The 12,757-nt window shown below is 33.9% G+C and overlaps 2 protein-coding genes across 2 annotated transcripts; both read left to right on the top strand.

Annotated features, from left to right (window-relative positions):
• Nucleotides 1–7,845: 7,845 nt before the first annotated feature.
• LOC115988451 (probable disease resistance protein At5g66900) lies at nucleotides 7,846–8,979 on the top strand. Its single transcript, XM_031112026.1, has 2 exons — nucleotides 7,846–8,084; nucleotides 8,469–8,979. The coding sequence occupies exons 1-2, from the start codon at nucleotides 7,860–7,862 to the stop codon at nucleotides 8,856–8,858; spliced, it is 615 nt and encodes a 204-aa protein (XP_030967886.1). The 5' UTR covers nucleotides 7,846–7,859; the 3' UTR covers nucleotides 8,859–8,979.
• A 315-nt stretch (nucleotides 8,980–9,294) lies between these two features.
• On the top strand, nucleotides 9,295–10,543 carry LOC115988459 (probable disease resistance protein At5g66900). Its single transcript, XM_031112037.1, has 2 exons — nucleotides 9,295–9,534; nucleotides 9,634–10,543. The coding sequence occupies exon 2, from the start codon at nucleotides 9,741–9,743 to the stop codon at nucleotides 10,299–10,301; it is 561 nt and encodes a 186-aa protein (XP_030967897.1). The 5' UTR covers nucleotides 9,295–9,534; nucleotides 9,634–9,740; the 3' UTR covers nucleotides 10,302–10,543.
• The last annotated feature ends 2,214 nt before the right edge of the window (nucleotides 10,544–12,757 follow it).

The raw sequence follows: 12,757 nt of genomic DNA, 5'->3' as shown, positions 1-12,757 counted from the left end.
TTTTTTTATTTTTTTTTTATAAATTTATTTTTTAGCTTCAAGTACCTGCTATGAATGGAAACCAATTCTCAGGCCTAGCTCAATTTCTTTTTGTTTTGCTAGGGCTGTCTAGGGACCCGCCGGAACCGACCCACCCGCTGCCGCCGACCGAACCCGATCTGCCACCGACCGAACCGACTGCTCCGACGGTCGGCGACGGATTTCATTCTCCAAAACCCGAGATCAACGGGTCGGAGATCGGATCTCCTCCTCTCAAATCCAAGAAACCCGATCCGACCGACCCATCATATTCCCGGTGAGTTTTGAGATTTTTTTGGGTAGATCCGGCGAGTTTTGAGTTTTCTTTGGGAATATTTAAGCTTGATCCGGCGAGATTTCGCTAGATCTAGCCAAGATCTTGCCGAAAATAGCCAAGATCTCGCTGGATTTGGTGAGATCTGGTCGGATTTCTACCGTTATTCAAAATTTCCTTGCCGGATTCTACCGTTTTTCATATTTTCTTGGCCGGATTCGCGCCGTTTTCCAAATAATCAATTCCAACCGAGACCCGACCACTTTTCGGCAAGAACCATCCGATCCGATCCGATTTTCTGACTGGTCGGCGGCAGGTCTGAGAAATTGGAACCCGACTTGGTCGGGTCGGTCGCGGGTTGGGCACAAACCCGACCCGGACCGACCTGTGGTCACCCCTATGTTTTGCGATGTGGCATGTGATTATTCAAGAAAAACTATAGCATGCGATGTGGATCAAGGGTCAGAACTCAGAATTACAACCTCCACCTCCATCCACATTGTTGATTTCCCGCCATTAACAAGCAATTTACACCCATATGTACTTCATATATATTACTTTCAATTCTTTCTTTCCCAAATACTCTTCTTAACAGAATTAAGCTTCTTTAATTTAAAAAATTTTAAAAAAAATTTGCATAAAATAACGACCAATTAATTATAATTTTCAATAATTCTTAAAAGCATAAGATCACACAAAAAAGATGGTCCCCCAAAAATTCATACTTGAAGCCATATCTGATTTCAAACCATAGTCGCTTAGGGCTCAGAGATTGAGGGAATGTGAAATCAGGGCTCAAATATGGATTTGGATTATCTAAAGTTGCTGAAAGAGAAAATAGGACTCTTGTAAACATGGTAAATGCCATGATCTTGAGTATAGAACGTCCTTTTAATTTATAGGGAGAGGCATTGCTTAAAGCATGTCATGTACACAATAGATTACCTTCCAAAAATATTAAAGTATCTCTGTATGAGTTATGGAATGGAAGAAAACCAAACCTTGATTAGGACAAGGAGCTATGAAAAGTGTGTTTTTAGGTTATGCTGAAAATTCAAAGGCATATAGATTATTAGACTTAAGCTTTATTATAGTCATGGAATCAAGAGATGTTGAATTTATTGAGGATAAATTCAGTAAAGATTCCATAGATGCTTTGATACCTACATAAACACAACAAGGTGACTCTAATCCTAATACTACTTTGGGTAGTACTAAAATGATTGAAAGTAGTTCACCAAGTGAACAAAGAAAGAGTCTAAGGATAAGAAAAGAAAAGGATTTTGGTCCATATTTCATTTCTTATCAAGCTCAATTGTACCTTATTGAAGGAAATAGACAAGTGGTTCTAAATAAAATACCCATCATGTTTAAGGGTCTGTTTGGTTGGGAGGATGGAAAAGTGGGAGGATAGAAAATTGTGGGAGGATGGAAAAGTGGAAGGATGGAAAAGATTTAGTTTTCTCTCATTTGTGTTTGGTTGGAAGGGTGGAAAAGTGGAGGGATAGAAAACTTTTTTTTTTAGTTGAGATAAAAAATGAGATGATGAAAAATGAAGTTGATATAAATTTACCATTATATCCTTACTAAATATATAAACAAAAAGTAACACATTTATTATTAAAAAAAAATTGTATGGACACTTTAATTTTTTTATTTATTTATACAATAAGCAAATGCTAAAAGGATATTTAAAAAAAAAAAAAAAAAAAAAAAAAACAGATAAAAACAAACAAACAGTACTAACGTCTACTATGCAAAATTTTATTGACAAAAAAAAAAAAAAAACCACACCGGAAAGACAAAAAGTTGGCATGGGATAGAGAAGGGCAATTTTGTCCAAATGCACTCTTCCTCCTTTTCTCCCTCATTTTCTCTTCATTTTGGAGAGATTGAATTGTGGTGGGCCCAGAGAGAAAATAGCTGGGCCCCACCACTTTTCTCTCCCCCTCCCCCTTTCATCCAAACACCAATCTCACCCATTTTCTCTCCTATTTTCCACTCTTTTTTTTCCATCCTCCCTAAAATCCACCCATCCAAACATAGCCTTAAGGATCAAGTTATGGCTTCTAGAGATTCAGCTTTTTGGAAAGAAGCTGTAAATGATGAGATGGACTCAATATTATTCAATAATAATTGAGTTCTAGTGGATCTACCTACTGGTTCAAACCAATTGGTTGTAAATGGGTATTTAGAAGAAAATACAATACTAATGGGTCAATTCAAACATTTAAAGTAAGGTTAGTGACAAAAGGCTTTAAACAAAGAGAAGGGATAGACTATTTTGATAACTTTGCATTGGTAGCTAGGATCACATCTATTCGTGTGTTGTTAGCACTTATATCCTTATACAAATTAATTGCACATCAAATGGATGTCAAGACAACTTTCCTAAATGGTGATCTTGATGAGGAAGTTTACATGGAACAACCTGAGCGTTTTGTACATTCTAGAAATAAAAAGAAAGTTTGCAAATTAGTCAAGTCTTTGTATGGCTTGAAATAAGCTCCAAAACTTGACTAAGTGATTTGGGAAATTTCACTCAGTGATTTTTTCGGTTGGCTTTGTGCACAATAGTGCTGACAAATGTCTGTATTCCAAATTTACAAAGGAATATAGAGTCATTGTATGCCTTTATATGGATGATATGCTATTTGGTACAAATATGAAAGGTACATATGAAACCAAAAAGTATCTTTCTTCTATGTTTCAAATGAAAGATTTAAGCGAAGTAGATACTATTCTAGGAATCAAAATTAAAAGACATAGTGAGGGTTTTGCATTATGTCAATCTCATTATGTCAAGAAAGTTCTTCAAAGATTGAACATCTTAATATAAAAGAAGTAAATACACCTTTTAATCAGAGCATAAAACTGGGTGAGAACACTGGAAGAGCAACAACATAGCCCGAGTATGCTAGTGCTATTGGTAGCATGATGTATGCTATGCATTGTACAAGACCAGACATATCTTTTTCAGTGAGTAAAGAAAACTTTCTAGATTTACAAGTAATCCAAGTGTGGATCACTAGAAAGCAATTGGTAGAGTTCTTGGTTATTTAAAGAAAACCATAAGTTTAGGACTCTTTTTATTCCAAATCTCCCCAAAATAGTAAGTTATAAAGAAATACAAGAAATCTTGTGGTCATTCTCTAGAATTACTATTTGTAGAACAACTTGGTTGTATCCTGAAAACAAATTTGCAATAATCCTTTAGCGACAATAGTGTGGGGGCAAATATTGTCTAAGGAAAACGATATTGTGCCTCCAAGTTATCTACTTTCTATTTGTCTTTTGTATTGACATTGTTCTTCCATCATTACTTTGTGTAATATCCCCAATTTATTCGATATATTCCAGTTCTCTATTTATTAAATTTTGTTTAATTCAATTTTTTTAATGACCCCTTGAAAAAATTCATTGAGGATCTGTTTGGATATTGTTTATTGCTAAAAACTGAAAACTGAAAACACTATAACAAAATAATTTTGTAAATGTGTAAATAGTACCATGGGACCCATTTTTAATGAAAGTTTTGCTAAAAAAAGAGGTTTGTGGGTCTCGTGAACAGTGCACGAGACCCACGCACAAAACCCTGGATGCGCAAATGCTGGACGCTTGCCGCTATCCAAACGTTCACTAAGCCTTCACTGCATAATGTACAACTACCCTTGGTCAAAATGATACTTAGTTGCTTTCAGGCTGACCTTAAGCCTAGGCCACTCAGGTCATGGCACAGGCCCCATATTAGAGAAAGACCCCCAAATGTGGGAGATATAATTTTTTTTTTTTTTTTTTTATTAAAAGAAATATATGAGTGGTATAATTTTTCCTCCACTCTTAAGAAGACCAAAAGAATTGAGTGATGTTAAAGATAATACAAATTTTACTACATTAGTCTTACAAATTGATGTGTCATTAATCACAAGAAGTAATTAGAATACTCATTTATTATATTGTTCAATTTCCACCAATAGGAGTGTTTGCAAGTCGATTTAGGTAAGGTTTGTCCTCAACTTGGGCTCAAACCAAGAACAAAGAACCCTTCGTTGACTAAGTGCATCAACGAGTCAGATTGAGTTGGATTTTCCATGGTCGAGTCAATTTTGGTCAAAATCGAGAGAGGCGATTGAAATCGATAATCCAGTGGTTCTCCCCTAAAGATCTTACGATCTCCACTAGATTTGGCAAAGATCTCCTCAAAAAATCAACCTAACTACCATTAAGTGAATTAGTCATATTAAAAGTAAGAATAATATATTTTACATAAAAATAAATAAACTATAGAACTAAAAATTATTTTAGTGATATTTAAATAACAAAAGGCTCAATTGAATTTATCGCTTCAGGCCTCAAACTATATTAAGTCAACCCTAGTTGTTTTGATGATGTGTAGTGATCTTTGTGAGCTTATCCATTCAAGAGTTGTTTGATCTTCTAATCCATGACGAAATGTAATAGGTAATCCAATTTTTCCTTATTTTTGGTCTTAGAATTCTTAGTCTAGTTTTAATGAAATGACAAAGTTCAAAGGTTAAATATCCCAATTTAAAGCCTTATAACTTAGCGATATTGTCTAGTATCCTTTATAAGAAAAATTAGAGTTTAAACCTCCATTCTTTCAACCTCCATCTGTTGTAATATATGAAAAAATGGACGGATAGTAAGGGTTTTAGATGTCTTATTTTTGGCTAATTAATTAAATTGCACATGACATTTAATATAGGGGAAAAAGTATATTCACCCCTCTATATTTGGGGAAATGTGAACTACCCCAAACATAAAGAGGATAAAATACTTTTCTCCCTTTAATATAAATATATATATATATATATATATATATATATATATTTATTTATTTATTTATTGCACATTGTGTAGTAGATAGAAACATGCTTCTTTAAAAAAAAAAAAAAAAAAAACCATGTTTTTTGGGCTGGGCTGTGCTCTACTGGACTTGGCACTCCCAGTCCAACGATTCGTACGACAAGTATTCGCGGTCGTTTACCACAAAAATGAATATGAAAATAGAAACTTCCACCCACGTACCTCTGTCAAAAGGTCACACCCATTCTTTCTTTTTCTCAAATTGCTTAGCATCAAAGCTCAGAGCAGAGCAACTAGAAGAGAGAGCTTTGAGATCTAAATCGCTGTTCAGCAGCTTCTCGATCGTTCTCTCTCTTTGCACTTTTGTTTGTTTGGATGAAAATCTAATTCATCCTCGCAAAAATTCGTGTCTATTTTTTTATTTTTTTGGGTTAGTTGGGTAGATAGATCTAGTATTGTATTTGTTTCTTAATTGGGGTTGTTTCCAAAGTTATGTCACTTGTTGCAGGGGGTGTTGTGGGGGCGGCCTTTGGAGAGGGATTTGCTATTTTGCATGATACGGTTAAGAACGTTATAGGCCAAGCCATTATGTTCAAATCAGTTTTTGAAGACTTAAGTGCCACGCTAGAGAGTTTAGAATCTTTGGTGAAAGAGATAAGACAATTAAACTTGGCTCTTGATCTCCCAGAAAAGGAAATAGAGAGGTTGGTCAAACTTATGAAGAAGGGCGCGAAGATGGTTGACAAATGCTCCAAAATCCAGCCGTATAAGATCTTTTCCAAAGCCTATTACGCGCTCAAAATTAAGGAGTTGAACGAAGCCATTGAAAAGTTCTGTAAGGTTGATTTGCAAGCACAGATCGGAAGGACTACGTTGCAGACTTTGGTGGCTGTGAACGATATTCGGGAGCGTATGAATAATCTGAATTCGGACATAAGGATGAGATTTGGGTTACGGACACTGTCGGTGTCTAGACCCCGGGATTATATTGTTGGGTTGGGTTTGCCATTGAAGGAGTTGAAGATGGAGCTGAAGAAGAAAGAGGAGCAGGTGCTTCTGTTGACTGCTCTTGGAGGTTGCGGGAAGACCACTTTGGTCAAAATGCTTTGTTGGGATAACGAAATTAGAGGTACTTTTCTCGGCAAAATTTGGAATTTAGACTGTTTTCAGAAAATTTTTTTGTGAAAAGCATGCGCGTCAAACTATTTAGTAAGGTGGACTGATTTTGAAACTCGAGTTTGGCAAACTCGAGTTCCAGCCCAAAATTCAAACTATAGTGGCGTTTTTTTAGTGGCGTTTGTCAAAAACGCCACTATATGTACCCTATAGTGGCGTTTACTATAAACGCTGCTATAGGAACTAAAAAAACGCCACTATAGGGTTTGATTTCCAGCCCAAAATCGAGTTTGGCAAACTCAAGTTCCAAAAACAGTCCAACTAACTAATTAGTTTGACACGCATGCTATTCTCCAAAAAAATTTCTAAATTCAGTCTAAATAGCAAATTTTGCCTACTTTTCTCCCATTAAACCTGTTTGCAAGTTAAAATTTTATTAGTCAAATTTAAATTTTTAGTTTTTTTAGATGTATAAAAAATAAGTTTATGAATTGATTAGTAAATAATATGATCTGAACAAAATTTCAAATTTATTATATATGTTAAAAACATAAATAGCATACAATTCAATGATGAATTTTTAAAATATATATCTATGTTAATTTTCTAGTGGGAGTTTGTATCCAATGCCTACAAAATAGTTTGTAGCCAAACTATCAAAAAATAAAATAAGTCTAGTGAATTCAAAGAGAGTTTTTTACTTTTTTCTTTGGTGATTAATTGGTTGGTACATAATAAAAGTGATAATGGTGATAATTATACCCTTTTTGATCAATTGCTAAAATGTTGAGTTTGTGGCATTGTTCTTTCAAAAAACATAGGCGATAGTTTCCTATTGTGATAGTATGTGGATACTTTTTGTAGTAAAAGTAAACAGTTAGGTTGTTCTTTAAAAAAAAAAAAAAAAAAAAAAAAAAAAAAAAAAAAGAAAGAGAGAGAGAATTTCATTGATGAATCCTAATTTAAATGTATTATTTCTTGATTATTATTATCATATATATTTAACTATAGTTGGAATAAATGTGAATACTTCATTCACATATGAAGATTCCAATTTATGCAAGTGAATTGAACTACATTTTGGAACAAATATATATCTAATAAAACAAGATATGCATGGTTTGCTATTTATGCTCATTATTTTGTTTTAGTCTTTTAAATAGTTACAGTATTTGCTTCTTTCTTTGGAATTACTGCCTTAGTAGTAGTGAAAAAGAAAATGTAAGGAAAAAAAAGGGGAATTTAATTATCTTTATATATAATTGGTGTAGTTTCCTAGAAAATTGCTTTTGCTCACTTACCCTTTGCCAGGATTTGGAATTCTGTTCATTTCACTTCACCCTTACGTATGTAGACGTATAATGTTATTAGACATGAAAATTGTAGCGGTGGCAGCTTTCTAACTATATTGTGTTTGGATAGGCATATATGGTGACAATATATTTTTTGTCAACGTTTCAAAACATCCCAACCTAAAGGTCGTTGTACAAAATCTATATAGTTGTGCACACGAGATTCAGAATGATGAAGACGCAATCAACCAGCTGGAGCAACATTTGAATCAAATTGCATCAAAGGAGCAACATTTGAATCAAATTGATCAAATGATTCAAATCCTATATTGATGATCTTGGATGATGTCTGGCCTGAATCAGAATCCATAATTGACGAGTTCAAGTTTAATATTCCAAATTACAAGATTGTGGTGACTTCAAGAACTGCATTTCCAAAATTTAAGTCTAAATATAACTTAAATCCATTAGGTCCTGAAGATGCAATGAGTCTTTTTTGCCGCTCAGCATCATTCAAAGACATGAGCTCTTACTTTTCTAAAGAACAAATCGAAAAGGTACTTTTTCAATCTGGGACATATATATATGAAATATGCTTAATTTTGTTTGAACTTTTGCCTTTCGGGCACGGTATGCATATGACCAAAGATATAATCATATAAATTCTATTTTTGTGTTGCTGAGTACATTATACCATATATACCTGCCAAAACCATGCTTTCATCCTTGCACATGCATTTAAGCTTGTTCAAATTGTTTTCAACAAACCAATTTTCCCCAGAACTTGAGTGAAGACAAGAGAAAGAAAAAAAAAAAATGTAATACAAACCACGTTTCCATATTTCAGAACAAAGTGTGGTTTAGATAACTAAAATCTTGGCCAATGTTATCCCTGTAACCAATACACAATTACTGATTTAATTTGGTTCCTTCAAATGCAGATAGTAAGAGGTTGTGGGGGGCTGCCAATAGCCCTTAAAGTGATTGGTGGTTCACTCCGTGGGAGGCCTGTAGAAGTTTGGCAAAGTACATTAATGAGATGGTCTGATGATGGTCATTCTATTTTTAAGTCTGATAAGGAAGTGCTTGCTCGTCTAGAAAAAAGCCTAGAATTTTCTGATGAAAAGAGCATCCTCAAAGAGTATTTCATGGACCTTGGTTCATTTCCTGAAGACCGAAGAATTCCTGCTACTGCCCCCATTGATCTGTGGACAGAATTACATGAACCAAACCAAAATGATGTCCATGTTACTGCCGATTTGCATGAACTCACCACAAGAAATTTGGCTAGTCTTGTAATGACAAGGTTTGTTCAGACTTTTGATTTCTGAAGTGTGATTTACTTTTAGGATAAGTTTTTCATGTAATCTTTGCTAGTTGCTAGTTTTGATATGATATAACTCTATACATGGCCAAAGGCCCAAAATATTGTATTATGTCTTCCTGCTAGATTTACTTCTGATCACAATTGATGATATATTAATATAGCTTCTTTGACATGTTGGGGGCCAATGTAGGATTTTTATACAAATAATGCTAAAGGTGATTACTAAAAAGAGTTAGAAGGAAACCTATGTTACTTTGCCTAAGAAAAGGGGGTGAATTTAACATTTAGTAGTCTATTCTTTTTTATGCATGTCTTATAACCATTTGATTTCAATTATGATGGATAGAAACTGATTGTGTCTATTTTCCACAATTTTGTGTTCGATTGTCATGGAATGCATATTTTTTCTTATGTGAGGACTGAAGAATTTTAATCTCTTCTAAGCTTATACTTTTGGCCATTCACCAGGAAAGACGTGAGTGCGGTCAGCAACTGCTACAATGAAGACTGTGTCACACAACATGATGTTCTTAGAGACCTAGCTATCCATTTGAGCAGCCAGGAGCCAATAACAGAAAGGGAAAGATTGATTGTGGACATAAGTGGAAACAAACTACCAAACTGGTGGATTAAACAGGAGCAACAACTCATCAATGCACGTTTATTATCTATCTCAACTGGTTGGTTCATTTTCTCTGAGACTAAAACACACAGACATGCACACTCGTTATGTAACCTACAAATGAGTATCTTGTAACACCATATTATGTTTTTTGCAGATGAATTGTTTTCATCAAGTTGGTGCAACATTCAAGCACCCAAAGTTGAGGCTTTAGTTCTGAATTTTCAAACAAGGAATTACACCTTACCCGAGTTTCTGGAGAAAATGGCTGAACTGAAGGTCATAATTATCACTAATTATGGTTTTTTTCCGGCTGAATTAAGCAATTTTCAGCTACTCAAGTCTCTCCCCAATCTAAAGAGAATTAGATTGGAGAAGATTTCAATTCCTTCCCTTTGCAATGCCCCTGTACCATTGAGAAGTGTGAAGAAAATATCGTTATTTATGCGTAATATTGGTCAAGCTTTTGGGAATTCTACTATACAGGTTTCAGATTCATTGCCAAGTCTAATGGAGATAAACATTGACTATTGCAATGATCTAGTGGAATTGCCTACATGGTTGTGTGAGGTTCTCTCCCTAGAAAAACTCAGCATCACCAATTGTCATAAGTTGTCTGCATTGCCTGAAGGTATTGGAAACTTGGTGAATTTAGAAGTGCTAAGGTTTAGGTCTTGTACCGAATTGTCAGAGTTGCCAGAGTCAATCAGAAGTCTCCATAAGTTACACATCCTTGACATATCTGACTGCCTAAGCATTATCTGGTTGTCAAAACACATTGGTGAGTTGCATAATTTGAAAGAGCTACACATGAAAAGTGCTTGAAATTGCGTAAGCAGTTGCCACCATCAACTGTTGATCTCAAGCAGTTGAAGCTTGTGGTATGTGATGAAGAGAGGGCCAAATTATGGGAGCCAATCAAGGAAAGTTTCTCTGGTTTAAACGTAATGGTGGCTAAGGAAGATATCAACTTGAATTGGCTTCAAAAATAAGGATCTCTGAGAACTGCATTTTCTCGGAAATTTTTGTAAGTTTTTTAATTTTAGATTGTTCCCTTCCATTGTTTGTTCCCTTTTTTTATTTATTTATTTTTTTTTTTAAGATAACGAAATAAGTGGCTTAGTACGCTATGAAAAAGGAAAAAAAAAATTTGGGGAGTTGCAATTTGCAGATATGATGATATACCCCTAAAAAAGTATTGGGAAGTTTAATGCTAAGGGATGTGAATGTGATTGTTTTCATTATGTATCGTGCTATGGAAAAAGAAGTTGTGAAAATATATTCAATAAATTTTTTTTTTCTCATTCTCGTCCGGCATATACAACTTTGTTAGGTCATTTTTTTTTTTTTTTGGTCAAATTGATAATATCATATACTATATAATAAAATTAGGCTTAAAAACTGTGGTTGCACCAAGTGACTTTACTAAATTACAGAATTTTCTTTTAATTAAAAAAAAAATATCTATATATATATAATTTTTCTTCTCTAGGTCCGTTTGGGAGTTTATAAAGGAATGGAATGGAATTGAATAGAATGATCATTAAAGGAATGGAATGGAATAGAATGGAATGGAATGGAATGGATTTAGTAGGGAAAGGAATGGAATGGAATTTAAAAATCTTGTTTGGATGTTATAAAATAAATGAATGGAAAGGAATGGAATGGAATGAAAAGTAAGTAACACCGTTTGGAAGTGACATTGGAAGGAATGGAATGGAATCATTTTATAATAACATTACTATTGTACCCCTCATTTTAAAGAACATAAAAAATAATTAATGAGAATTTATAATTGTTTTGAAATGTTTAGTATTTAGTGGATGATGTGAAACTAGTTAGCCACAATTGGGTCTGTGTTAGATTATTGAATTACAATATAGTTTTGTCAAGGTAAATAGAAATAATCACGCTAATCAATAATTTAACAAATGAAGATAACGACATGAAAATTTGACAATAGCACAATTTCTTTATTTCAATTTGAAAATTTTTTTTAGGGGCTGCTAGTTTTAGATTGAATCTTTCTTGGTTGGTGTGCTTTACAATAGATTTGATAATTTAATACATCTCCATCTCCCAATTTCTTTAAAGAAAAAAGAAAATTTTATTGTAACTAAAAAACAAGTTATGTATATTTCTATGTTGTAAAGCAATTCACGCATCACATATTTATTCTCAACAAAATAAATATTGTGTAACAATGCAAACAAATATCTTTTAAAAAAAAAAAAAAAAACTTCGGTAATGAGTCTTGCCAAAACAAAACAAAATAACATAATCCATTCCAAAACTAAGGTTGGCCAAAAAATCCCACACTTTTTTAATTTTTAAGCCTAGACATTAGTATCAATAAGACACATTTGCGCTCATGATCTGGGCAACCAAAGAACATCTCCTTATATGTTGGATTTTTCATCAAAAATATGTAGGCCTCAGTCTTTGATATTGGATCTAAGTCCAATAGGCCTAAAGCTGCGTGAACTTCTGCTCCATATGACTTTGAAAAGCACTTTGCCATAACCTCAGTCGCCCTATCAATTGCCTTTGATACATTATCAAATCACTGGTTGATTACATTGGCATGAGTTGGTATTTACATCAATCTCAATCCACAATCCCAAGACATCAATGTATACATTGGCATAACATGTTTCTACGGGTTTTGATTTTTTTTTTTTTTAATGAATCATTCTCAATCCACAATCCCAAGACATCCACCCTATCTTGTTTTCTATTAAGTCCAAACACATGCACACAGAATCAATTATTCATTGGGGAATGGGGTGTGGAGAAGAATCAATGATTCATTGGAACACTTAAAAGCAATAGCAAATTGAATTTTAAGGGTTAGACCAAAAATAAGATTATCCAATAAGTTGTATACATTCGCATAACATGTTTCTACGGGTTTTGAATTTTTTTTTTTTTTTTTTTTTTTAATGAATCAATCTCAATCCACAATCCCAAGACATTAATGAAAAATAGTTCCTCACACCAACCCACAACATATTCTTTAAATAACCTTCTCCTAATGTAGAACTCTCCTTGTAAGAATACTGCTTTGAGCCAAAGCAATATAACCCGTAGAAACAATGATACATTCCTCCAATTTGTTCATAAATTTGGAGAAGATTGTTCACGAAACAAACATAGAAAATATATGACAAGACATGAAGTAGGAAGCAAACATAACAGAACCGGTAGAAACATAAGAAAAAGAAAGACTTACTTATGAGCAGTAACCAGAACTTGCAGCAGTCAAAGAATAAACAGCAGTA

This window comes from Quercus lobata, chromosome 1, assembly GCF_001633185.2.
Source record: "Quercus lobata isolate SW786 chromosome 1, ValleyOak3.0 Primary Assembly, whole genome shotgun sequence".
Taxonomy (NCBI): Eukaryota; Viridiplantae; Streptophyta; class Magnoliopsida; order Fagales; family Fagaceae; genus Quercus; species Quercus lobata.
The sequence above is the reverse complement of the archived record's forward strand: the minus strand, read 5'-3'. Positions and strand labels throughout refer to the sequence as shown.